Raw genomic sequence first — 23,929 nt, forward strand, 5'->3', positions numbered from 1 at the left:
GGCTCAGTCCACTTTTTTTTCTTTTTAACCAACAGTTCTTGATTATCTGAACCAGATGTTCTTGTGTCTGCTCAATGAATCGCATTTATTGTCTCATACCACTCTTAGTGAAATAGTCTAAAAAACATAAAGATTGTGTTCCAATCTCTGTAATCCATACTCTGCCTAGCAATATTTCGAAGATAACTTGTGAATTATTATCATTACCATCAATATCATTGTGCTTTCTTATCTAAGTAAAATAATAACTAAATGGCACATAAAGTTAATTTAAAACTTCACCATTTCTGATCATTTATTGTTTTGACCAAAATAATCTGTAATATTCATTACAGAGATAATAAAAATATTCCTATTAAAAAGGTTCAAAATTCAAACCTTTAGATTAGAATACATGCAATAAATTATATTGGTTCATTTTCAGGGAAGAACAATATTAGAAAACCATGAACTGTGTAAGAATTGCTATAGGTTTGCCATGGATAGCAAATATAGTTAGTTGTTGGCATATGTGCAGGACAAAATCACTGAAGGCAAGACTCAAACTCACCCTGAAGAGAAGTGTGAGAGAACACGTGCTTGGACTTTCTCACAGTATGGCCATTGCATGTGTCACAGTGATGATTTGCTAAAGCCTCTGACAAGGAGAGGAAAGTTGCAGTGTTGGGTCACACGGTGTGAGACTGAGGGTTCTGCATTCTTTGATCTCAACTAATCTTCTCCTTTGAGTCATCTAATGCTTGTATACCGAAGAGTTTGATGCTGTGGCATCACCTTTAGACAGCACTAGTTAGGGTTTCTTCCCTGCATGGAACATCACCTGCTAGGTATTGTGGAAAACTTGTTCCTTGACAGGAATTGTAAACACATGAATTCTGTAATTTCCTTCATTTTAAAGCAAAATAAGGTTGCCTTTTTTTTTTTCCTTAAAGAGAAAGTCGAGAAATATAAAGGGAAAGGGTAGAAGCCAGTAAAGAATTAATTGAAGGTATAGTCAGAGCGCAGTGAGCAATTTAGATTTGAAATTCCCTGTTTTCTTTATGAGAAGAATCCTCACTTCTTTTTTCCTGGCATTCTCTCACAAGAAACTATTTTTTCATGCATTTTAACCTATTTCTACAAGTAAATAAATCTAATACAGTCACCCTGTATGTCTTCCTCAAACAGTATGCAATTTTCATGTCCTCAGCCAAATTAGAAAGCAGAATAGAAGTCTTGATATTAAATAATTTTAAATCTCTTTTGTTAAAAAACAGGAGATGTGTGGTGACAAATCAAAGCAGGTATTGCCACTGAGGGAAAGCCATTGTTCAGTCATAGGCAGTATTCACTGTTCAGTCACTTGTGTAGTTTGTGATAGACTGGCTGATCATCTAGGGATAAATATGCTGCTTAGTTTCATATTGACTTTCTTTAGGACAGAATTTCACTTTAGTATTATCCTGTTTGTTAAGCAAGGAGGCATTTCTAAGTGTACTGCTGGTGATTACATTGGCTGCCATCCTAATTTTTCAATTTTTTCTGGCCACCCAAAGTCTGTTTTCTGATTCAGGTAATATTGTATCATCTGAGAATGTCTAGTAGAATGATACATTCCATTACTCATGCCTGAGATTTTGTCAGGAAACAAATATGGCTATTTTTTCACAAATTCTTCACTGTGTCAGATATTCATGAGTTTTACCTACTGTTTGAAAAGTGACAGAAATACCTACATGAATAAGTTTTCTTTTAATTAGTAGTGAGTTTAAACATTAAGGAGCACAGCCTTTTTTATATATAGCATCAAAAGTTGTCCAGGGGTTCCAGGTTGTGTTATTGACAGAGTTATGTGGTTCCTGTTTCCTGTGAAATTAATTTGCATGAGTCGGAGGTGCAACAGTATCCTTGTAACACTTGCAAGCACTTGTATGCTGAGCAGAATTAGTGATGTTCTATACTTTCGTAATTTTATAACTAATTTTTTATAACTATAATTTTAAAGCTAAAAAAAAAAGCAAATCTAAAATCAGAAGTTTTTATTCATTATACCACAGTATATACATATACCACAGAAAATATGGCATCTGATTCAGTTTAATCTAAATCTGTAGATCTATGTTCTGTAGCAGCAGCTTTGTAGGATAGAGAATATTTAATTGTAAGTTGGCATACATTTTCTATTTCTGCTAATGTTAGAGACCTGAAACCTTGACAGGTAAAAGGAAGCTATACACATCTATGTGTTTTTTTCAAATATATGATAGTATGTAGACATGTAAAAAAAGTTAACACATTTAAGACATACATGTGCATAGAGTTGATGGAGCAAATTTGCACCATGCATAACTTCGTTTTCTTAGTAAAGATTGTTCCACAGATTAATCTAATCCACTTAGTAAGTAGGCTTACTAGATTTAATTATTTTATGGAGCTGTTAAAATTTGTAGAATAGCTAAATCTTTTGAAATGTGTATGACATTAAAGTCTTCTGATGATATTTACCATTGAGCTGGCTCATAGGTTTTAAACATAATCTTGTAGCTCAGTAGTGTCAGAGAGAGTGCCAAAAACACAACTTTCTGAGAATGCCAATAAAAACCCTTAGCTGGAATAGCTGAATAATACTTGCATCATTTTCCTGGTCGATTTACAGTACTTGGGCTCCCACATAGCCGCTTGTCGGATGTTTTCCTGAAAATAACAGATATTTTGGTTAGTTCAAGGACACTATCAAAATAACGTTCTTGCCAGTATCTTGAGTCATTGCCATACCCTGTTTCCGTTCTTTGGAAGCTTTGTCTCATCATTTGATTTTGTTGCCAAAACTGGTGGGAAGGTATCTTTCTGAAGGACTGTGCAGTACTTCTTGATGCTTCATATGAGCAAACATTCTCATTCCAGTGGAAACTTAGATGCTGTTCTTATGCTGAGAAAATGGATTATGTGATTTTTCTAAGAATCTTCAAAGCAGAAATCTTCCTTTTCAATTAAAATAAAAATAAATATAGATTTAGGGATGAAGTAAACTCACACTAAAGCAGGAAACCTTATGAGGAAGGGTCCATTTTGCAGACGTGAAGACAAAACACGTGAGGATTTACTCAGAAGGACCTAAGCATGTATGTAGGTGCACACACATGCACAGAAGTTTCACACAGCAAAAACCTCTCGTGACCGTAGATCTGAGTTCTGTGTTAGCCTGGAATTTTTAGAAATGCACAATTTTGTTTTTACTTCAAATCTAAGCAAGTGGTGTGTTTTAACATTGTGTATTGCTTTGCAGTTGCATTCATTGCCTTGCAATGCTGTACAAGTTGCATTCATAGTCATGCTATGAGAATTTTGAGATACCTGAATTAAAACTAGATATTTTGAATGGAAGAGTATAATTCGAACTTTACATTTCAGTTGAGGATTGCATAGGTAGACCATAGTTTCTGAATGTTAATATCCTTCCCCTGGTCATCAACATTAATTTCTGGCATTGTGTGGGCTTCTGAGCCTCTCTGAATCCCAACAATTCGTTTTGTTCTGTGTCTTGCTTACAGGGAAGTTCACTTGTGTCAGTAGTAATAATTTTCCACTTGTCTTGAACATTTGGAGATTGTACTGAATTGTGGTTGCATGGGACAGAGAAAGTAGTAGTGTTTCTTCATGGACACGCAGTGTTCAGAGTGGAAGGATAACAAAGAGCCTAGCTGTATTGAATTTCTTTCTAATATGTTCATTTTATTCTGCCACCTATTACAAAAGCCAATCTAGTAATATTACAGTGAACTAATTTTTAGTGTAGTGTCATACTTTGGTGACAGGGCTACAAAGTACATGCATAGGGTCTGTGGCTTTGATAATTATGATACAATCTGGTATTGTTAGTATTCCCATTTAGAGAGAAGAGTTGTCACACTGACTTACATTGCAAAGTGTTTCTCATGAGTATGGAAGAGGTAAAAGAGTAGGACAATACTTCCATTTTTATAGCTAGCTTCCCTCTGATTGAGTTACTGGTTGCTGTATCAAATGGTGAAATCATAGATTATGATTGTGATAAAAGATTGGCATGAGTCATGCATATGATGCTAATAACATGTGCTGAATCAAATTCAGATTTGCATCTATTTCTAATTTCTCTGAACTTATCTCTGCAGATAATTGGCTGCCAGTACCTTTTTAGAGAGAAGACATTTTAAAGTTCTCAGTTGCTTATATATAGTATGCAGCTTTGGTGTTTCTGCTGTGCTTAATGGGATTGCTTAATAATCTTGCATATTACCACTTTTTTTCCTCAGTGCGTGCTCCTAGGCAATATTTCCAGCTCTTATTTCACTGAGACTGTACCTTCCCCCTAGATTACCTGTGACTCATTGTATGAATCAAGACTGGAAGCTTCACTCTTGACTCATCCTAAGTAAAGGTTTCCACTAATTTTAACTTTCTCCATCAAAACACTGGAGGAATAATGACTTAGTTAAGTGTTCTCAGAAATTATCAGTGACCATTATTTCGGACAATTGGAGAGCTGTTTGAATTAGAGAATCCCTAAAACTGAAAATCTGTTAGCTTTACTGAGTGGGGATCCTGTCTACAAGTTTCATAAAACTGATATTTGTCTGAAGACCAGTGATTCAAGACATTATTTTAGAAAGTTGGGCATTTTTTTTCTTCACAGAGCTACAGGGATAATTAGGTTTATGTGTTTGCATCAGTTCACCTGTTTTCTTGCAGTAGTTTGTATGTCTTTTTTGATTTTCTGCTAAGATAGGCTATCTGGTCCCTACAGGTCATCCTTTTTGGCTGATTCTTTGCCTTCCAAAACAGGAGCAGAAGAGGAGAAATTCAGAATCACAAATAAATCATCTGCCAAACTATTACTTTTTCAGTGGGAGATGGGCACATAACTGTTCTACATTCTCTTAATAAAGTTCATTATAAAGGCAACAGTGCCTTCTCCACACAAGAGATACACAAGATGAACACAAGTGTTCATTACCTATTGAACATCTGGAAGTTTTATCCACTGTATTTCTATTGAATCGTTGTGGTACAGTGTAATTTCTGAGTAGACTGGTCTTGTTTGAGTGGTTCACTGGGTCATTTCCCAGGTATGTCTGTGAGCAAGCCCACCACAGCAGATGAATTTATGGCCAGTTAAAAAAATTATACGTAGAATAAAGCTTAGGAAAGTATTTTAACAACACTGAGCAACAAAAAAGCACAAAACCAAAAAAGCAGCATTTGGTTAGTGAACAGAAAGGAACTTCATGGCCCAAAACTGGTAAAACATTTTTATGGAAAAACGGTATGTGTAAACAATATTCAGTAATATATGCAGTCTTTTTGCATCTTTATTATAGTACATCATAGTAATACCATATAGAAGATGTAAAGGTCAGAAGTGCTTTTCTTTAAGAAGTAAATTTTGTAAACTGTCTCTATCTAGGCTTGCTAATGGAATTCAATGTTGTTGCCATCCCACAGTTTGAATGGCTCCAATGGAATCGTAGCACTTCAGATAAAAGCTTTGAAAATGTCAGACTGCTGCAGGATGTGTTTCACAATAGTTCTCCACTGATTTTCCAGTGAGGTATAAAGTCAAATCTCACCATGATTCGAGTGCTGGGTTCTTTGGAGCAGTCTCTGAGCATGGAGAGACTGAGGGGGCTGGAGAGCTGCCAGGCCTCATGGGTTCGGGATGTCTGAAGATGCAGCTCCATGTGTCACCCACCCTGAAGGTGGCTTCCAGAGGTCCTCTTTTGGACCTTTCAGTCCTGCTCCAATGCCATGATTCTTTTCTTTGTTTTAATTGTTTTAAACAAGTCCAGTGAGCATGATCTAGGATGCAATTTTGAGACATGAGTTAATCCGAGACGAGCTGCCATGGTCTGTTCTTTTCCTTCACTGCTTTGTATCGTACAGTGAATGAGTGAAGGAAACAGAACAGGCCAAAATAACAAGTACATTTTTTTTCAGGTTTTTTGTTTGGTTGGCTTGTTGTTTTTTTCTTTCTGGGATTATTTTTTTTTTGGATACTTCAAGACCCTGAACTGGCTGTTTTACTGTCATTTAAGGCACAAACAAGGAGACACAAATTCCGTCTGGCATGGAATTGTACACCAAGGCTGAGACAAACAACTTGCTAAAAATGGGGGTATTTTTATGGCGTTATTACCAAAAAAATATATTCTGGAATTCCTGATTTTATAGGTTTTAGTTCACATGTCATTTCATGTGCTTTACTTCCTCAGGTAGTCTTTAAAATATTCTCAACAAATTGAAACATGGTTTAGTCAAAGATCAGTTTCGGTACAAGTTGATGCTGGTGAGATGCAGTAACCTAGGGAAAAAAAAAAGTCAGTAAGGTACAGATAAATAATTTTACAGACATCTAGCAGCTTTAAAACCTGAGGCACTCAAGATCCCAGCACATGTTTGAAGCAACAGTGAGCAGCAGTGTGCCAGCATTTGGATATTTCTCACTGGAGACTCCTGTGGATTTTTTTGTTCATGGCATGTACGCTGACTCAGTCTGACTTATATTACTGGAAATAATGTAGAATGAAGTTTGTTTAGTTAGGCAGCATTTGTACATGAAATCTTTTAATCGGCTGTGGATTTAGTTATTTTAATTGCCTTTAAAATGCTCAAAATGGATAAAGTATCTAATATATATTAAGAAAAAAATCGTACCATTTGACTCTGGGAATAGTTTATTTAACTGTATACCTGCTCGTTTAAGAGGCTGAGGACAGAGTCTGTATTATGAAAGTCAAGTACCAAGTTACTTTTCCACATTACAATAATGACTTTTTGTTGTTCATACATTCATTCATCCCCTCTTATAAGATGATGCCTAAATTTCTCTTCTGAAGCTTTGTTGAATGCCACTTTGAATTATTGCCAGGTATTTGGCATTTTCCTCCTGCATCTTTCAATTTATTTTACAGAATGCTAAATATTAGTCAATGGGAGAATATTCAAATTTACTCCAATGGGAGTAAATAACTGTTAAATTTCTCATTTTCAGAAGTCATAACAGTGAATTATATTTCTAATATTTCCATATTTAATATAATTAAAGTATTTAAACTGCATAGAAATGTGACCCAAAGCTGAGACTGGTACAATTAGTCTGATACTGAAACCTTGTTACTGAAATTTTAGAGATTGTCATAGAACAGTACAATCAATAAGGTAAGAAAAGACCTCCAAGGTCAAAGTCAGTGATTCCAACCTTTGGCCGTGCACCACCATGGCAACTAAACCATAGTACTAAGTGCCATGTCCAGTTGTTCTTGAACACCTTCAGGGATGGTGACTCCACCATTTCCCTAGGCAGCCCATTCCAATGCTTAAGCACAGTTTTAGTGGAGAAATTCCTCCTGATGTCCAAACTGAACCTCCTCTGGCACAGCTTGAGAATGTGTTTTCCTGCACTTTCAGTATTTGCTTGGGAGAGAAGGCTTACTCCAACCTTGGTACAATTCCTTTAAGCCTTTGTAGAGAGCAATAAGGTCTCCCCTGAGCTCCCTCTTCTCCAGACTAAGCAAACCCACCTCCCTTAGTCACTCCCTGTAGGATTTACTCTCTAGACCCTTCACCATCTCTGTTGCCCTTCTCTGGATGCACTCCAGCACCTTGATGTCATCTTGGAGAAGTCCAGTTGGACTGCATCAGCAGTCATCACTAGGGAGGTCACCTGGTCATAAAAGGAGATCAGCTTGGTTTAGACCTTTCCTAAACCTCTGCTGGCTGGGCCTGATCCTGTGGTCATCCCATACGTGCCATATGTACGTGTGAAAAATCAAGGTGAAGTTTCAACTTGAAACTTCAATTTTGAAAATGTCCAGATGAAATATGCAAGAAGATTCTAATGTAAAAATGCTGTTTCTTGGCTTCAAACAGAAAAAAACACAAAAACAATGTCCCCTTCCCCCCCAAAAAACCCACCACAAAACAAAAACAAACAAAGCAAAACCAAAAATAAACCAAGAAAAAAAGATCAAAACAAGTGTGTGAAACTGAACAAACCCTCACCGTGTCTAAAATAAACATGTGTTTTAAGCCAGTATTTTTTGCATAAAAGCAAAGATATGAGCTCAAGATTTTAATTTAAATTTTAAAAATAACGCAAAAAACCCAAATGCTTTTAGTAAAAATATTAATGAAAAAATGCTGTGGAAAAAAAGAACTCCGCCAAATTTCAGCCTGGTCTTTTTAAATTGAAAGCCTTTATTTGGAAAGAAAAAATACTGAACACAAGTTTCTTACTGGCCTTCATAGGGTAGCAAAATAAGCATATTGTTTGTATTAAGATGAAAAAAATAATTTTGTTTGCATTAGAAAGGATTTAGCACTTGGATATCCATTTTACAATTGGAACATTTAACACAGCTTTGATTTATGAATATTTGCATCAATGTTTAACTAAATGTAGCCTCTTACTTTACTTTTGAAGAGCTGGGAAAACACTGCACAAAGAATCTGAGTTTTTATTGCTCCTTGCCTTCACAATTTGCATGTAATTCCTGCAGTACTGTGAAAACTACAATTCCCATCTGAAGTAATTCTGTAGGTCCAGAAGCTCATATACACAATTACACTTCAAATTGGCATCATTTGTTTTGCAACAAATTCTGCTTAAAAATATAACTCCTTAGAGGAAAAAAACCCATATGACTTTTATGAAATAAACTACTTCAGTCATCTCTGCTATTTTTGTTGCCTCATTTTGGCTTGATTTAATAGTTCCCTTTTGGAGGACAGCCTTAAGTTCATGTTACAAAGGACTCTTTCTGCAGTTGCATTGATACAAGTAGAAGCAATCTGTGTAGATTTAATAGTAGGACTGAAGTTTTAATTTGGAATTTTATTAGACTGGAGGACAAAACTTAATAGTCAAATATGTTTGTATGTGTGTCTTTCATTATATTTTTCATGTGATAATCATAGGTTAATTTGCAAAATAATTTTGATAATGGTCAGAATTAAATTCAATCATATAACTCATATGCAAAACATAATAAAATTGTTTTATAGTGAGTGTTCAGTAGAGCAATGTGGTAAAAAAAAGGTCCATTAGATAACAATGATACATTAACTAAATTACTAAACTGTTGGAAACTTCTCAATGCAGTAGATTAAGTACTTAGTACAAAGGAAGAAATTATCCAGTGTCATCTTTGTAATTCCAGTTTAAGCATAACAGAAAACAAAAATGGAGCATATTCCTTTTCTGTAACTTACTTTGTCCAATGGGCAAGATTTTTATTTCCATGTAAATATTACTACCTTTTAGCAAAAGGAACAAAACTAGGTCACATACAACAGTGATGGAGCAGATGTGATTGGCACTTTGATTTTGTGGTTTCACACTTGTGAGTCTTTCCATAACTTATGTAATGTGAAGCATGAGCTCATGATTGGCTGAAGGGTTTTGATCAGAGTTAAGAAATGAGTGGAAATTTTACTTCAATAGTGTTACTATTATATGACCATAATTAATATGAGAAGCTGGAAAAAATATGCAGATGTAGATATTTTCCTCTAGAATGGCTGCACTTCCAAAGATTATATTGCTTACAGTTATTCTATGAATTAAAGAATTATTCTGTGAAGTACCAGAAAAAGAAGATAAAAATATTTACAGTGAAATTTGCACATGCTTACATTGTTGTTGTTGGAAATTCTTGAGGGATTAAGAAAAATAACATGGCAATTCTTCCATTTTTTGTAAAATGCTTCTCTTTGATTTGGAAAATGTGTTAATTATTGGTCTGAAGTATTAGGTCGTGTGTTTACCTTGATGTTTTTTTTCCTGCTCTTTATAGTATAAAAACTTTCAAGGCATCACTTCCATCTATGTACTGTGATCAGAAATGGAAAATAAATAAGACTTACCCTAGTTAAAATTGCAGTGACCTTAGATGGGACTGCTCACCAATGTTGAAAAGCAAATCTATTTATTGATCCTTGATTTTATGATGTACTTATCTGTGTGTGTTCTATAGGACAGGCCATTTCCATGTCCTTTTTCTTGATAGATATATGTGCCATGTGCCCTAGTGAACTCAAGAGGTTAAGCTAGTCAAGTTACCTATCTCAACACATGAAAAGGAAGAATTAACCACAGTTCCCCAGCTACCAGTGTAGCTTTCAACACCTTTTCTATGGTGTGTAGTATTGATAGGATATATAACTGTGAAAGAAAATTCACTGAAGTGATCTAAGAAGTAAACTATCATCTTGATGTGTTTTTCCTAGCTATTGAAAACCTTTCCATATTGCAACTTATTCTAACAGTGAAACTGTAGAATACCTCTGATTTAAGTACCATCTGGTTATGCTCAAAGCTTTAAAGCTATTATCTCAGCTTAAAATTTCAGGGTCCTATACTTTTTTCTTCACCAAACTATTCATTTTTAAACCACAAATATTTTTCCAGTCCTTTCAGATTTTATCTAAAAGTATATTTTAACAGTATTTAAATAGTTCTTAAACAATAACAATTTATCTTGATAGATGACATGCTGTGTTTTTTCATTTTATTTTAATTAGCTATTGTGGAACCAAATTCCCTTTTGTTTTATTCCTTTGAATACTGTTTAATTATAGTTATCATGCCAAATATCTTAAAGGTTATTTTACCAATACAGTTTCATTTAACATAAGCCATGTGGAATCAATAGTCCTGTTTCCTAAAGTGAATGCTTGGAAAATCTTACATTCATATGTTAAGAGTACACATCCTTTCCTCATTAGCTGGAAAGTACAGGGATTTTGGCACAGGTTCTGTGTGGAAGCATTGTGCAGCTTTTATATGGATTTTGTTTTTAGCCTTTGATGACACTGTTTAGAATAGGAAGTATCTAATAAGTAAAGCATTTTGTCTAATGTGCTGCCAGTGTGTTTAATATATGCCTGGAGGTCTGAAACATTATCTTCTCCACTATAGTAATATGCATTTAATTCTCTGAAAGCAGAAGGTCGAACTTTTAAAAGGGACTCAAAGTACATTTTCAACTAAAATAATTTAAAACACATGGGATAGGGGACCAGAGTAATGTACGGTTGGTTTTTATGGTTTAATCATGATCATGTTAATGCACACCAGTAGCTAATTAAAGAAAACTTTTATTGTTCATTTTAAATGGGTTATGTAAAGAGTAAGAGAATTGATATCATACAGCCCAATGATAAATGTTACCATTACATTTGCTAACAGCAAGATGATATTGCTGTTCTTGACATCTTTAAAGCATTGGCCCATTTATTCCATAGTACAGCAAAGAATCTTTTTAGAGTTGTTATACTGAGACTCTCATCTTCTTATCCCATTAGAGGAACACCCAGATGTTCCCTGTGTTTATTACTAAGCATATCTTCAGGTTAACTTTGAAACATGGTTGGAAGGCTTGATGCTCTACTGAGCTGGCATTCATGCAAGAAGTTTCAGCACTTCTATTTTGTACCCAGTTGTGTTATGTACAGTTGTCTTGCAAATCATTGTTCACATGTTTCAACCTTTATAATATATGTGGTAAGACCATACGTAGGTCAAAGTTTCATTGTGGAGCTGGGTGGCATGGAAAACAGTAACAGGATATGGTGTCTTTCACCTTTTGGGCACTGGTTCATATTCCATACTGCTTAATACTGAGCAGGAATTGCCTTCTGAGTGCTGTTCAGTGACCTGCTGTTCAGTGACCTGCATGAATTGATTTGGGGTCTCAGTAAAGTTTCTGTAGTTGAATGTCCGCATAACAGGAAACTGAGCAGTTGGGACCAATTAGCACCCTTGCAGCAGTCTGCACAGAGAACCTGTAGTCTGACTGGGGATGAAGGCAGAGCTACTTTCTTACTTTCCTAGAGGTACTTTGCATAGACCAGAACATTTAATAAATACTTAATGATAAAAAGAAGTACAGGAAAAGAACTAGGCTTCAACTAAAATCTGTTTAGGTGTGAGAAGAGAGAATCCATTCAGAAACCAGAAGTACTGTGACCTCTTCCTCCACTTTGTCATACACATGTGATGCTTTTCTCCCCAGAAGGTTGTCACTTAGTGGATGACGCCGGGTTTTATTCCCTCTGGCCAAGTCATGCATAACCTAAATGTCAGGTAGCTGCAGAAATTTCTGCTGCATAGAGGAGAACAAGAGAATATCATGTAGTAACCATAAGAGTGTCATTCACTACTGAATCATGCTTTCTGAAAATATTTTTCATCAGACTTAACTGCTGTCTGTCTAGCAATTAAAAGTTGCTGGGTTTAGCAGCATATGCCCTCAACTTAGTTATAAGCAGCATTTTCATGAAATTATACAGCAAGATCTTTTCACAGCTCCATCCTTTCTTTCTGCTTGTCCTCAATACATGAGCAATGAAACCATCTGTACCAATTTTGAAAGTGCCATCAGTGCAGGATATGGGTGGAAGACTTTATAGTTTACCAGGCAGAGAAACTGAGGTGTAAATAGCCAGACTTTGCTAGGATATAAGGAGGAATGAGGATTTCTTGGCTCACAGTGTAGTGATTCATTAAAATGGTCTCTAGTTATTTTTACAGAGGCAGCACTAGAAGTGATATCACATTTACAAGTCAGTGATATGAGTCTGCCATAGAAAACAGCCGCAAAGAATTTTATTGGTTATTTGAAAAATATGTACATGAGTGAATCTGAAAAGATTGTAACCAGAGCTGGCAAAAACCTTTTCAAAGAAAATCTCAGCTAGTTAATGGTTCTGTTTTAGGATTTCCTCTGTAATACTTTTTCTAGTGTGTTCATTTCTTTAAAGAAAATGAGAGGGGATTACTCCCTTTGTTCCATAAAGCACAATATAAAGAAGGGTTTAAAAAGCCTGCTTTTCTTTATCTCCATCATAACCCAATTTCTCAGTATATGTAGAATCTAATACATTACATTGCTGCATAAAAACCACAGGAACTTGAAGAAATTGAGAAATTCAGTGCCCTTCATTCCTGTAGTTAAATTGCTGATAAATTATTAATTTTTAATTCATTATTCTCTTTTGAAGAGGAAGTTACGGTACTGTTTGCCCTAGTCCATTTTTCACTTTTTGAAGATTCATTTGGGTTGAGAAGGTAAGAAGAAATTAATGAAAGAGGTCCTGCAATGAAGAAATTAAATCATTGAGTCAATGTGCAGTGTCAGCCAAAAAAGCCCAGCAAAGCACTGGAGATCTGGATGGAGACGGAGAACAAGATAGAAGGCAGCATTTCACTTTTATAGAGAAATGCAGTGGTTCCACTTCTTGGGTGCTTTGTAGAGTACTGAAGAAGGCCATAGTGGAGTTCCAGAAGTAGAGAAAGGAAGCTAAAAGATTGAAGGTGCTGGAGCACCTTCTTTGTTAGGAGGGGCTAAAAAGGCTGGGGTTTCCATGTCTGAAGAGGAGAAGGTTGAGGTGGACTGTGATCATAGTTTACAAAGTCAGTAACAGCACTAATAAAGCTGAATGTGGACCTGAACAATTCATATGCTACAAGAGATTGGGGGAAAGCAGTGTCACTAGGAGTAGTATGGTTTAAAGATTCTTTTTTTTTTTTTTTTTTGATTGGAACTTGTTGACCCTGAAGGTTGTGGAGAACAGACACTGTCAGTGTGCTCAGTAAGGAAGTGGATGAATTCATGGACTGGAAGCCCAGAAATGGTTACTAAAACAACCACACAAACATGTACCCCCGGCATCCTACATGCAGCAGCTGTGGATGCCTGGGGAGGAGGAGAGGAGCAATTGCAGGGAGTGGAGAAGAGTTTCCTCCTGGTGCTATTGAACGCAGTGTACTGGGCTGGATGGGTTATGAATCTGACAGAGTTGGGCTTTTCTTATGTTAGCTCCTGTACAGAGCATAGCAGAAACTCTACTGCAGCAGCACAGATGGAAGTGTTAGTTATGCTGTGGAAGCTATACAGGGTGAATGTAAGGCTTTAACCTTCATATGAATCTGAGGAATTAGTCATACATCAATTATTATTGAATTTTTGCAGATTGTTTTTTTTTGCCACATACTTCAGTATATGTTCCCCATCTTGTCCTCAAGCTTCTGATAGGATTTCTACTTGTTTCATGAGCAGTGTTGAAACTGCTTTTTCCTGAAAACCTACTTTTCTCCTTTGTCTTGAGATATCTCTGTCTCTTGAGCTGTGACTATAAGGTCTCTGGACACCACCTTGCAACTTTTTATTTCACTCTTGCACTCTTTTTGTTTGTCAGTGGTGTATATTTTCTTTTTGAAATATTTCTATATGCAGTGTTTTCTCATGTGAAACCCTATGAGTGCCACAGCCAGTACCCTATGTGGCCTTGGGCAGCTGAGAACTCATACCCATCACTGAGATAGTCTTTAGATAGTTCTGATGTTTCCTTTAACTTTGGTATTTTAGATAAGGCAGCTGCCTTCCATAAAGTTATTTCCAATATTTTTCTTAAGAAAAATATTTTTTCTACAATATATTTTTATACATTTCCATTTATAATTTCCATTTAGTCTTTTTATGATTGTGCAGTGGATTAATACTATGTTCTATTTCATCATAATCACAGTGCAAAATTTTAGTGATGAAGTTGACTTTTTGAGCATCAGTGCTCAAAATTGGAAAACAATTCTAACTGGGCTTCTATTTACAATTCATTATTTCACAGATATATGGGTTTATATTAATCCATAAATTCCTTATAAATTCTTTAGAGTTTTTTAAATGAAGAGTTAAATTTTTAAAATATGTTTTTGAAGCCTAGAAATCCTTACTGCTTGCTTTTTTTTTTCCTCTTTCACATAGTTCTTTGGCTCTTCAGCTATTGTGAGTCATCATTTCATTGGAACAGACACCTGCTGTGTTTTTATGAGTGATTACTGCCTTAAAGTTAACTTGGCAGATTTTTTTTTATATCTTTCTCTTTTTTGACATCATGTTTATGTAGTGATTTTTTGCTGTGACTGAAATGGAAGTAGTTGGGATATGGATATCAGAAGTTAATACAACATTTTCTTTTGCAGGTTTCCAAGCAAGAACAGAAGAAGATGGATGTGGCTGATGGAGGAACAGTTGAGACTTCTTCCCGTTGTAGTGGGGCACAGGACAGTGGAATTGGCAGTGACAGTGTTAAGATCAGAATCATTCAGATCGAGCAGCACAGTGGCACCAGCCAGCACCGCATTGCCCGTCCTTCCCGCCAGTCTTCCATCGTGAAGAATCTCAACTTCATTCCCTTTGACATTTTTGTTACAGCAAGTCGAATCTCGCTGATGACATACTCATGCACTGCCTCACCTAAATCAAAATCAGTGCAAGATCAGAAGGATGGTGAGAAGATAAGTAAAAGCTCCTTGAACCTTCCAGAAACAGTCTCAGGCAGCAGCCAGGATACCAAGAAGCCCAGTCAGCCATGCATCTCTTCTGTCACAGCAGACGATCTTTTGAATGGTAACCCTCCTCTGTCTGCTGGCAAGAAAGCAGGTCTTTTGTCTCTGGAAAGTCTGCACGCTTCCATGAGATCATCTGCTCGACAAGCCCTGGGCATAACTATTGTACGGCAGCCTGGGCGCAGGGGAACTGGGGACATAGAGCTACAGCCATTTCTCTACCTGGTTGTATCACAGCCCTCTGTGCTCCTCAGCTGCCACCACAGAAAGCAAAAAGTAGAAATATCCATGTTCGACGCCAGCCTCAAAGGAGTCGCCTCAGACTACAAGTGTACAGGTAAGAGCATTTAACATCCAGTCCTGGTTAAAACTGTGAAAACGATTGCGCATCTCGAAGGTGCAGAGAGTGGTGGAGAACAACTTCAGGACATCCTTAATATCAATCGCTGAATATACATATTTTTAGGATTATACCTCACAGCTGAATCAAGTTAAGTGTGTAAAATTTTTGAAATTAATTAAGATCTAACCTTTTAGCAACCAGTTTTTCTTGTTTCGTAGTATTGCTTTCTCATTACCAGATTGTGACAGGGATTGTTGCATTGCTTTAACTTCTCAAAATTTTCTAAGGAAGTAAAAGTTTAAAGCCAAGGTAATTTCATAAAGAGCGTTTTTTATGACTGAATGTCACAATGTTTTCCTAGACTAGCCTACCAAGAAAATGTAAATATAAACACTGTAGAAGCACCTGGTGTTTTGGATTTAAGCTGTAAAAAAAAGAAGTGATCTTTCAAACAGCATCAAGTGATATCATGTATTTTAAGTTTTTATTCAGTTGAGCAGCAGGGTTTTGTAGTAAATTCCATCTCTTAAAAAATGCCTTTTAAAAAAATTCCATATGCAAAGTTTATGTCAAATATGTCAAAATAGCTTTTTGTGCCTTATCTGAACTGCTGAAGAGACCAATCAAGTGACTGCAATTCATTTCATAGCAGTCAGTACAGGGTATAATGATTTCATGAGATAGATCATTATGGAGTTTTACCCCAAAAAGTGTAAATGAGTACGCAGAGTTACAGGTGAGCATATAGCCAGAATGATACAGGGTTTCAAATTGTTTTCTGAATGAGAGCTACAGGTATTGCTGCTTTTTCTTTGACAGTATTCCTGGCACAGCCGTTGTGAAAAGTAGTATACTTTTCTGTGCAGCTTTACCCAATCTTTGCTGAATGAGATTGTATCTTTTGAAAATTAACATCAGAATAATATGCTTATGCAAAAGACTAAAACTGCAGTCTTAACTGTTCTCAGAAATCTGAATTGTAGTGGAACTTTTAAGAGGGATTAAACAGTGAGAAAGATTAGGCAGTGGAAGGGAAGATACTTAAAACAGGGAGATTTGTTCTCTGCTACGTTTTATTAATCCTTCTGTATTCATCTTTGTCTGCTGTTCCTGTTCTGCCCTGCCTTGAACAAAACATATCTGTGTCATGAATTTGATTTACTCCAGATTCTCATGTGTATTTTTTAAATGCTATGCATAATGTGGTCATTTCAGCAATTAATGTGAAGAGAATTCACAAAGCAAAGCTTGAAGCAAGCTTGGAGTAGGTCTAAGATCACATCATTAAGTTATTGCTTTGGAAAGATGCAGTAGGACTTCTTCATTTCTCATGTCTGAGGTATTCAAGTGTGTCCTTGGTACAAGCTGGCACCAGCAGGAAACTGGGCAAAGTTCTGTCTATTCTGCTTCTACAATTAACTCCTGAAACCTTTTGCCATTTTCATGTCTGTGGTAGCAATTCTACAAAACACAAGCTGTAATGAAGTCTTCTTATAAATTGAAAGTGCATCAGAGAAGTGCATCAGAAGCACGGCAAGAAGTCTAAATAATATGGATAGTATAATACAGATAGTCTCATACAGCCTGAGAGCTCCTCAGTCACCACAGGTTGCTCAGTTGGAAGACCAAAGATTGGCCATACATGGGTCTCACCCTTTTCTTTGGCTTTATGTCTCCATGTCAGGCAAATGTGAAAAAGTGTGGAGGTAGGACTCTAAGAGTATGTGAAGATGGAAGTCCTGGTCTCATCCTGCTGCCTTTGTGGGCAGTAAATAAGTACCTTCCTTGTGTATCAAACAGAATCCTGTGCTTTGCTGCCAAAGCAGTAGTGCTCTTTTCAAAAGAGTTTGAGAGATGGGTTCCAAAGTGCTAGTACCTAAAAACACCATCCTAAATGTATTAATAATTTCATGAAATTAGGGCAGACTTCAAGTTACACACTAATTCGTTCAGCAAAAGAGGCAGTATAAAGTTTTTATTGCCTCTTGTTCAGGAAGGCCTGCTGTGTTGGTAATTCCTTCATTTAGGATTCATGTTATCATACATCATAGTAACATGTTAGTTTTGGAAATTTCTATTTTTCCTTTCTAACATGTGTTAGAGGGAAAATAGCCATGAACTATATGTTGTGTGTATGTGTGTGTGTGTGTGTGTGTGCATATTACACACTCTCTTTGTATTTTATATCATATAATACACAAGGAGCTCTTTGTGGCATTATTGTGCTGCTGTGGTTGATTTCATCGATCACACCAGCTTCTCTTGATATTGTGACTATTTGCTGACAGTTTTGTCTGAAAGAGATGTGTTGTCCATATGAAGAACAATATAACATTTATTTGAAAGAACCAAGTTTGTTTCTCTCCTTCTGTACAATACACATGCACTATATTCCTATATTTCTCTGTGTATCAAGGACTGGAGAGTGGGAAAAAAGCGTAAATGATGTTTAAATTGCAGTGAATGTTACTAAACTATATTTCCAGTTATCCTCTCTAGAAGACTGCTCTTGTGTGTATACATGTGCATGCAACTAACTCTGTTATCTAACACAGAATGGGGAAGAGAACGTAAGCGTAATTTAGAAGATATGTTTTAACTGGACTATAAGAACTAAGGGAGCATATTCCCCCTTGAAAACAAAAAAGAAAAGCAATGAACGTAATCATAGACATAGTGAAAATATTGTGTGCTTTCCATCCTGTGATGGAGGTAAGCAACAGCACAGCAGCACCTCAAAAATTCAGGCCTATAACTTTGCAAATTTTGATCACAACCTAAAAATTGAGACTTGTGTGAGCAAAAGTAAAATTGCATTTTTATAAAGTTTTGTTGGTTATCCTATGGGGTGTTTTCTCATTACTTAAACTGATATGGTTAAACTTAAGTAGTTAAGCTATATATGAAATATTTACTTTACAATTCAAAACATGCTAATAAAATGTTTCCCATTTCAAATCATTCTATGTATTCTATGCATTCTACTCTGCATAACAGTATTTTAGGGATGCTTTAAAACATTTGGAAAAATTGTTTCTGTCAATTTTGGTGTGAAATTCTGAAGACTGGAATACTGTTCCTTCAATAGCCATGCATTTGGGTCTTGTGAAATACTGTGCCATTTCTTACAGCTTTTATTAAAAAAACCCTACAGTTCTGAAACAACACTCAAATTTTTGCAAAGCAGAAGCAAATACAAAATTCTGTTGGGAAATTAAGAAGGTCTTAATTTTTGGTTAACATAAGTTCCACCAAAAAAACTTTAGGGTAAAGAAAACCTGTGGTAGTCTAGATCTAGTTGTGCTTTTCATCCATCACCACCCAATAGCATACTTCTAAGAAATATGTTGTTTAGCTGTAAGTCAGCAAAGTTTTCTAGACATTCTAAATGCTTCTAATAGGTAATTTGATGACAGTGTATTTTATGAAGCTTTGTATAAAACAGGGATATTATCCTTTAAGTTGTACCAACATGAAATTTAAAGAGAATAATAGTTAGTCCCGGGCTGGTGACAGAATTAAGGGTTTCTGCTTCATGATGGTTTGCTGCTTTGAACATTGTGTAGAAATGAAGATTTTATACTGTTATGAAGCCATATGTATTTTATTTGGGACAAGGGTTTTGTTATTATTTTTGAATAGAGCATAAAATTCACAATCTTGCACATTGAACTATCACTGTCTTTGTGAGACAGAGCATTGTACAGTGGCTGAAACACCATATTTCATCCAAAGAGCTTGGCTCCTCCAACACTAGCTGTGTTGTTTATTTTTAGCTTAATTTCTGAAACATGTAAGAAATAACAAGAATAAATAGGAGGAAATAGGCTATTTAAAAGTTCAGTATTCTTAGTTTATTAATTAGCAGTCAGTAGCAGCACATTTCCATCAGATCAGTCTCTGTATGTGGGAGCATTTGCCTGCCTGGGAGCTGAAGACCCAAAGGTTTTGGTTCCTCACTCTTTTCGACAACCAAGTCCACTGGCAAGTCAGTGTGTAGAAGCAGGAGACTTATTAGGTTGTTGAAATGTTAATTCCGTTTTATTATGGTTGTGCTGAACTGCTTTATTTGTGTTTTCTAATTGTGCAGCTTGATTGCAGTTATGCTACTGCAAGGTACAGGAATTTGAAATCAAAGTAAATAAATTAATGGAATAAATTTTAACTTCTTAATAAGTGGCACTAAAAAGACTAGTTGTTCCTTGAGTTTACTTGTGGGATTCTGTGAAAATAGACTGAAAGATACTGTAAAGTGACCTTTTTTTGTTAAATACTAATCCTATATTTAAAAAAAAGGCATCTGCTTACTGTTAGTTTTTGCTAACAAGAGTTTTGGCCATTTTTACTTAAATAAAAGTGAGTGCAATTGTTTTTAATGTAATCTCATAAGATGCTTTCATAAATATTTTTTTTAAATCTTTATTTGCTTTGTTTCAGGTAATGTAATCCAGATACAAAATTGCCTCATTTCCTGACCACTGTGCTCTTGGCATTCTTGAAAAATCTTTCTTCTATTTGTTTGTTTGTTTACTTTCAAAGAGGAGATTGTGGTGCTTGGTTGTTTCAAGGGACAGAAATTTCTCAGTAAATATCTGTTATGCATGGAATTTCTTCAACTTCCACCAACAACTCATTTACAAAAAACAGTCATCGTGAGGCCATCCAGAATTACTCTTGATTTCTATTCTATTCTATTCTATTCTATTCTATTCTATTCTATTCTATTCTATTCTATTCTATTCTATTCTATTCTGTTCTGTTCTGTTCTGTTCTGTTCGATACCCACGCCTTTGCTGGCAGGGGGTCCATGAAGAGCAGATGCAGTAGCTAAGACCACACATAACCTCTGATCTACTGGAAAGCCTTTTCCAGGCTTTTGCATGGAAAGCAGCACTGGCTGGCTCTGGCGAGGAGCCTGATTCACTGCCTCTCTGTCAGCCTGTGCTTCCTACATGGCAGAGAGAGGATTTAAGGCTGTTTCCTAGCATAGCATTGAGGGAGTTCTGCTGGAGTGTCACCTGTTCCCCTCTGGGTATATTTATTGTCCAGTACATCTGCAGTCATGGATGTGGGGGGAGCAGTGCAGCCCCCACCCATAAAGCCAAATTGGCCTGGGAATGTGCATTCCTCAGGTTACTGTAAGTGCTCATTTTTGAGCTTCCTGACACAGCACTTGTGAGTAGGCTAGCAGAAATGTTTTTCCACTTGTGTTCTTTAAATTCCAGTGGAAACCGTTTTGAAAACAAGACCGAATGTTCCACTTCAGAGTTTCAAATGCAGAGATGATTGCAGCATCATACTGGCTTTTAAAATTGACTGCAGACCAAAATGTGATTCATCCATTGAAATAAAAGCACATTGCGGTGCTCGTTTGGGCTGGGTAGTGTTCCAGCAGAGCAGGCCAAGCTGCTGCACACACTCTTGGTAGCCCTGTCCCATGCCCCTGTCCATGTCCGTGTCCCATGTCCCTGTTCCCTGTCCCTGTCCCATGTCCCTGTCTCATGTCCCTGTACCGTGTTCCTGTCCCCTGTCCCATGTCCCTGTCCCATGTCCCTATCCCTGTCCCATGTCCCTGTCCCATGTGCCCTGTCTCCTGTGGGGCTGATGGGGGCTCTGGGTCCCTGAGCTCCCCCCATTAAACCTCCCACAGGCTGTGCCCCCTTAGCTGGCCTGGCTGTCAGCTACAAACAGGGACAAAGACATTTTGGAGAAAGAAAGTGTTCAAGAGACAAATTTTCTCCTCCCTTCCTCGTTTCCTTTCCCTTTACTCCCTGTTCTCATCTGAAGTTTGGGGTTTACTGTCTGCTGTTAACAGAAGACCAAAGGGAGAGCAGTGAAATCAAAAGCTTGCAAACTCAAATCAAGTTCAGGAAGATTTTTCATAAAGTAAAATTTGGAGCTGAGGTCTGGATCTCAACAGGCCAGAAGTAACTTTGGATGTTTGGGTGAATTCAAAAATAGCCAGTTTTTTTTTTTTTTTTTTTTTTAGATTTTTATTTTAGAGGGAGGATGAGGAAGGTAAATGTGAATCTGTTGCAGGCTTCACCTTCTCAGTCTTACAGATTTTAAATTGCAGTCTTGTAATTTAAAGTCTTGTCAATCTGTGATAGTTGTCTCACCATTTTTCTTTTGCTGCCACAGACAAGTTTTTCACATGGTGTAGAGGATACAATTTCTGGCTGTCTTCACTGCTCCTCGCTTCTCAGTCCTTTCTTTTGTCTCTCTTGGCTTGCTGTGGAGTAATTCTAGCCTCTCCTTTTACTTATATATGCATCCCCTGGGTTTTCTCCAGCATTTTCTTTATACAAATAACTGCAAATTTAAGTGTTGATTTTTGGGAGAATCATAGAAAATGGAAATGGGAATGACCTATTATAATACATTATTCAGAACCAGTTCCCTGCTGATGCATAATTGTTCCCAATTGTATATTTTATAGTGTTCTGTCAAGTGTATTTTTAAACATTCTGAATGCTTCCATCATTTTCTTGAGAGACAAGAGTCCTTTTTCTAGTAGCTCTTCTCATCATAAATTCCTCACTTTTCATTCTAAATTTCTTTTTTTTTTCCATTTAATTACTTCTTTGTTTCCTGTGCTTTTGGCATAGGGATTCATTGACTGATATTGCTTTATTCCTTTAATAATTATTGATCCCATGAAAATCCATGTGCTGTTTTCTACCTTAGAAGATATTTTAATAGGATGCACGTCCTTCAGTTGTTTGACCCTTGAGATACATATTTGTTTTACCCTCATACATTTTATTTGGAACTCCCCTCAACTTTTTGATATATACAAGCATAGTCAATTTTGAAACCTCTGGATTTTAGCTTTCTTATCATTACATAAAAACTTAAAACTGGCATATTTGGCTGGACAGCCAAGTCTGTTACCCAGGTTCCAAATTAACTCTATGCTATAGGCTTGGAAGCACTCAAGCTGGGTCTTTGCATGGCCCTTTGACATTATGACCTCTGATGCAAAATTGTCAATGCAATACTCCTGCTTGCAAAATTAGCTCAGTTTTACTTGAACTTAAAAAATACTTGAACTCGGTAAGACCAGTGCTGGGTTAAAAGTTATTTTGTTGGACTTGCACTAATTTTGTGCACTGAGGTTTCTTCATGTTGTGTTCCTAATATGTAGGTTTTGGAGTCCTTGCTATTCACATATCCCAGTCCTGCAGTGCCCCAGGTGATGAAGAGATGACAGTGCTGCACTCCTTGGAAACATGACAGGGCAAAAAAGTCTCCTGAGAGTCCCATAGTTGCTATATTTTTTGGTTTTGTACTTAAGTGCTGCAGTTCTCAGTGGCCTGAGGGCAGTTTGTGTAGTTAATGGAATATGTCATGCAGGGATTATCTGCTATTTAAGTTCTTTTCATCAGAGATATTTTCAGCTTGAAAGAGCTACAAGCTTGAAATAATTATTAGGTAATTAATAACATAAACACATATTAGGATAATAAGACTGCCTGTATGTGTATTTTACAAAAGACTTGTTCAGGTAAATGTGGTGGATTTTCTGAAAAGCTGGTGGAAGATATAGGTTGCTATGTAAAGTATGTGATAATATCTTCTAGAAATGAGACAAAATAATGGCATATTGCAATGTTTTGTGCCATATCAGTACACCTAAATGTTTATATTAATAATTACAGAAGAACAGTAACTTAGAGATTAATTAATTCCATGCAGTGATGTTCACTGAGCAATATTCAGTCATTTTTACAATGCTTTACACTATATTCTGAAAAACATTAGAATGTTAGCTGTTTATGATGATCCACCAGCACAAAATAAGATATTATCCAAATTAGAGATAACATCCTTGTTCAGAACAACTACAAATCTGTGTTTTGGAAAAAATGTGTACCTTGGTGGTAAAGAGTATGATGATGATTATAAATGGCAGCAGCAGCAGCAGCAGTAGCAGTAGTACTTTCACTATACTAGAAAAATGCTAGACACAACAAGATATTCCCTAAAAGAGTTACTATAGAAAAGGGAGTGTGCTACACCACTCTGGTTATTGTAATTATAAGAAAAGGGTTAAGAACTATAAAAAATATAGACATTCTCATGGGAAATATACAAATATGTTGTATGCAGTGACAGCTCTTAAATAACTGTTGAGAGTTGACTTTATAAATGTGTAACAGGGATAGAGGGAAGAAAAGGCTGTAATGTATATGCCATACAGTACAAATACTGCTGTAAAG

General features: G+C 36.4%; 1 protein-coding gene across 1 annotated transcript in view; it reads left to right on the plus strand.

Annotated features, from left to right (window-relative positions):
• Nucleotides 1-23,929, plus strand: part of VPS13B (vacuolar protein sorting 13 homolog B) — a 429,974-nt gene that overhangs the window by 296,646 nt on the left and 109,399 nt on the right. Inside the window, exon 34 of the mRNA XM_062490506.1 lies at nt 14,999-15,701. Coding sequence (XP_062346490.1) covers nt 14,999-15,701 — 703 coding nt within the window. The remainder of the gene's footprint in view (nt 1-14,998; nt 15,702-23,929) is intronic.

Source organism: Cinclus cinclus, chromosome 1 (assembly GCF_963662255.1).
Source record: "Cinclus cinclus chromosome 1, bCinCin1.1, whole genome shotgun sequence".
Classification (NCBI taxonomy): Eukaryota; Metazoa; Chordata; class Aves; order Passeriformes; family Cinclidae; genus Cinclus; species Cinclus cinclus.